General features: G+C 46.6%; 1 protein-coding gene, 1 pseudogene and 1 gene segment (V, D, J or C); all 3 read right to left on the bottom strand.

The window, feature by feature from the left end:
• The window catches only part of LOC105989484, a 32,483-nt gene extending 32,333 nt beyond the window's left edge, over positions 1 to 150 (bottom strand). Inside the window, 1 exon segment of the V gene segment in view lies at positions 41 to 150. Coding sequence covers positions 41 to 89 — 49 coding nt within the window.
• Positions 151 to 1,343: 1,193 nt separating this feature from the next.
• On the bottom strand, positions 1,344 to 2,035 carry LOC105989483 (annotated as a pseudogene).
• Positions 2,036 to 2,666: 631 nt separating this feature from the next.
• Positions 2,667 to 3,740, bottom strand: part of LOC105989482 — an 8,942-nt gene continuing 7,868 nt past the window's right edge. Inside the window, exon 4 of the mRNA XM_013021574.1 lies at positions 2,667 to 2,830. Coding sequence (XP_012877028.1) covers positions 2,667 to 2,830 — 164 coding nt within the window. The remainder of the gene's footprint in view (positions 2,831 to 3,740) is intronic.

Genomic DNA, 3,740 nt, shown 5'->3' with positions numbered 1-3,740 from the left:
GGGGATGTGACAAGGAGATGGTGGGGATGTGAGGACTCACCCATCCCCAGGAGACACAGGGACACGCAGGACGGCAGGCTGGTGCCCATGGTGAGGCAGTGCAGGAGGTGCTCCCAGCTCTCTGTCCTGCAGAATGCAGCAGAGGAGGAGCTTCTGTGTCCCCACCCAGCAGCCTCCACCGTGATGCTATGTGACATCTCCATGGAGGCCTCTGTCTTCCTGTCCAATAGCTGCAAGCCCAGAGAGCTCTTGAGGCTGTGCAGTCATGGCCTGTGCAAAGGCACGTGCTGTTCCAACACTTCAGGAGTTGAGGCTCCTTCCACATTTCCAGATCTCCTGGATATTTCCTCTTGCCTCTACCAAAGCAACTGAAATTCAAGCTATCAGCTACTGAACTTCCCTCTGCCGTGTAACTACCCAGGATCTCATGGGCTGTCTTTCATTTATCTAGTGATAAGAATTCTCTGCCAAATTTATTAGAGGAGGTGAGTGATGCTACAGAAAGAAAACAGCTCAGAAATGTTGTTATAGTTTAGAGGTGCAGTGTTGTATCAGCACTTAAGAATTTGGTCCTGTGTGCCGGCAGTGATCAGAAGCAGGACTTTGGGGTCCCATCATTGGGGATCCAGTTTCCTTCATGGATCATTGTACTCATGGTTTCTGATCTGAATGAACTAGTAAAGGATGGAGAAAACTGAGAATGATGACAATTGGGAACCTAGTTGGAGGAAATTGCTCTGGGACATGTCCCAAATCATGTGCATGCTTGTGCTTATTCTCTCTGTGTCTCTCTCTTAGTCTCTCTGTCTCTCTCCCTCTCTCTGTCTTCTGTACATGTATTTGTCTAGTACTCCTTCCCTTCCATTTCCTTCCTTGTATCCGTCCTTTCTTCCTTCCTTGTTTCCATCCTTCATTCGTTCCTTCCTTCCATTTTTTCTTTCCTCTTTTCTTTCCTTCATTTCTTTCTTGCTTGCTTGCTTGCTGTCTATGTTCTTTCTCCCTCCTTATTGCTCACTCCATCTCTGCTGCCAGGCTGCTATGGAGCAATCAACTCTGCTATGCTATGTTCTCCCCAGGATGATGCCCAACTTGTCTAGTGGAAACAACACAGCCAAGTGAACACTAACTAAAATGCCTAAAAATGTGACTCAAATAGATAAACATTTTCCCCTTGTGATTTATGTCATAGTGCTGAGAAACTCAGTAATACAAAAAAGTGAATCCTAAAGGCTAATGATAACTCTGTTGTATATCTTCCATCCAGAAAATCCCAGTCTACCACCAGCATCTTCCTGACACTGCTGAAGATTAAATTTGATTCAATGCTAATTCAATGGCCACTGTCATCCAGAACAAGTTTTTGCACCACCAGGGTACACACATGTTGAAGCAAGGACATCTCTACCCTGTGGCCCCCAAGCTCTGGTCTGATAGGGGCTGAGAAGGAACGAGTTGGCACACACTGCTGTTGACACTGGAGACTTCAAAGGGGCGAGCAGATGCCCTCCGTCTCCCCTCACACTTTCTGTTGCAGAGAGGAGGCAGCCCCGCAGCACTGTGGAGAAACTGCTGGCACACCAGTACACAGCTGTGTGGGAAGGGGTGGCTGAGTCCACAGTGAGGAAGAAGTCCTCTGTGCCTGGTCTGGACACGCTGTACCCGTCCGGGATGTCTCCTTTTACAAGTGTTCCTCTCTCCATTTGAGTAATGGAGCAGCCTCAGCCCATGCCCAGGGTCTTGTCGATACCAGTACATGTAATTATGGTTGTCATTCTGGCGACAGCTCAAATTCACCTGTCTTCCTGTCTCTGTGAGCTTGTGTCTTGGACGTTGGGTGATGGCAGCCTGCATGTGTCCTGTAACAGAGAATGACCCAAGTCTGAAGGGGCCTGTCAAGGAGAAGCCAGGGATGCCCTGGGGTGGGAGGCAGTGAGGGGCCCAGCTGTAGCCATCCCTCACCTGCCCACAGGAGACAGAAGGCCACGTGCAGCAGCTGGGTGCCCATCTCAGGAGCAGGGCCGAGTCCCATGTCTCCCAGCCTCCTTTGGAGGAAAAAGAAGGTTGCTTCTCAGTGACTTAGTGGCATCACCTCCCCACCAATGCCTGGGCTGCTGCTAACCTGCCACGCCCCTTCCCTGCAGAAACAACTGCTTTCTGTTATGTGCATGCACAGGGTTGTGGCATTGATACCAGTAATGGTAGTGCATATACACGATTTAACAGTTCATAATGAGTGCCGGTTTTAATTTCTTATTAACTAGAACTATCTATTTTAGTGTTTTCTTAATCTTAGGAAGGACATCTGTTCCTCTGGTTTTATTTTACTTCCATTATGATACAATTCCCTGTCTTTACTCTGTTCCAATTGTTCCTTATATTCAGTCAGCCTCAGAAATGCCTCAGGGTTGCCCTGGGGCTATCTATGGCATCTTGGCTTTAAGTACCTGCAAGTAGCTTTTATTAGTTTTTTTCTCTTTGCCTAATCTCTAAAGAATTGGATGTCAGTCTGAGAAGATATCCCTACCTTCAGAAGCCCCCAGACACTAGGTATCTACCTCACAGAGTTAAGGTAAGGACCCAGAATATCATTGCACAGTGATTGAGGTGACAGGCGCCCTCTAGGCTCAGGACACAGTTTTCCTCATGGAGATGAATTCTCCCTGCTTTCAGCCCAGCCATGTATCCGGGATCACCGATGTTCTCTTGTCTGTGCTTTCTGTCAAAGGATAAGAAGGCTGATTACTAATAGGACGAAGATTTTGACTAGCAGAGATAGAGGACTGCCATTTGCAGGATCGCACAGACATTCTCTGACTTCCTTCAGAGATTTCTATTTACCAAAAGCATAACAGCAACTCAACCATTACTTCTGTATCTTGATGGACATTGCTGCGCTCATGGTCTAGTGAGAGGAATACAGAATCAGACGGACCTCAGCAGGTGTACAGAATCCAATGAGAGCCTGGTGCTCAGGCCTTGAAAGACCCAGATGGTCCCAGACACTAAGAGACACCAACAAAAGGAGCCTGTGGAGTACAGTTGGGCCAAGGCATGTAAAGAGAAAGTTTCCATTTAACAGAGCAGTGATGAGGATGATCTACAGTGACCAAAGACACCTCTTGCAACATTCTCACCCATCCTTCCCCTACCCCACACCCTTCCCTTACTCTTCTCAATTTTGTAGGATACACACTTGATTCTACCTGAGACTTGCATTTTTCTTGAGGGGTCAGGTTAAAAACACCTGGACTACCAAAGCTCTGAGGATCATTTTCAAACTAAGGTCTTATCCACCTAGTATGATAGCCTTGGAAAGAATTTCCTTGGGTAGCTAAATATCACCTATAATTATCTACTTTCTATTTACTTTTAAATTCATTACTGAATCACTACTTTTAGTTTGTTGAAAACATGTATCTTGTCTTCAAGTAATCATAGGGACAATATTCTCTGGCTAAATGGTTTCTGCACTGGAAGTTGATGGACAAGCACTGTGTCATAGCAACCCCAACCCATAATGAGACCACCGCTGCTGCTCAGCTGATCTTGCAGTGGAGAGACAATGCTGTGCTGCCTGATATTACACACAGCAGAAAACGCCATAGAACCTCAGGAGCACCAGGCGAGAGAGGTAGAAAGTATACTTCCATCCTAGGTCTCTGATCCTTTTGAAGACTAAATATTAGGAAATTCTCTGAGCTACAGATTTCTGTCTATGAACTATACCTTGAGATCTCCCA

Source organism: Dipodomys ordii, unplaced genomic scaffold (assembly GCF_000151885.1).
Source record: "Dipodomys ordii isolate 6190 unplaced genomic scaffold, Dord_2.0 Scaffold56, whole genome shotgun sequence".
Classification (NCBI taxonomy): domain Eukaryota; kingdom Metazoa; phylum Chordata; class Mammalia; order Rodentia; family Heteromyidae; genus Dipodomys; species Dipodomys ordii.
This window is presented reverse-complemented; position numbering and strand designations above follow the sequence as displayed.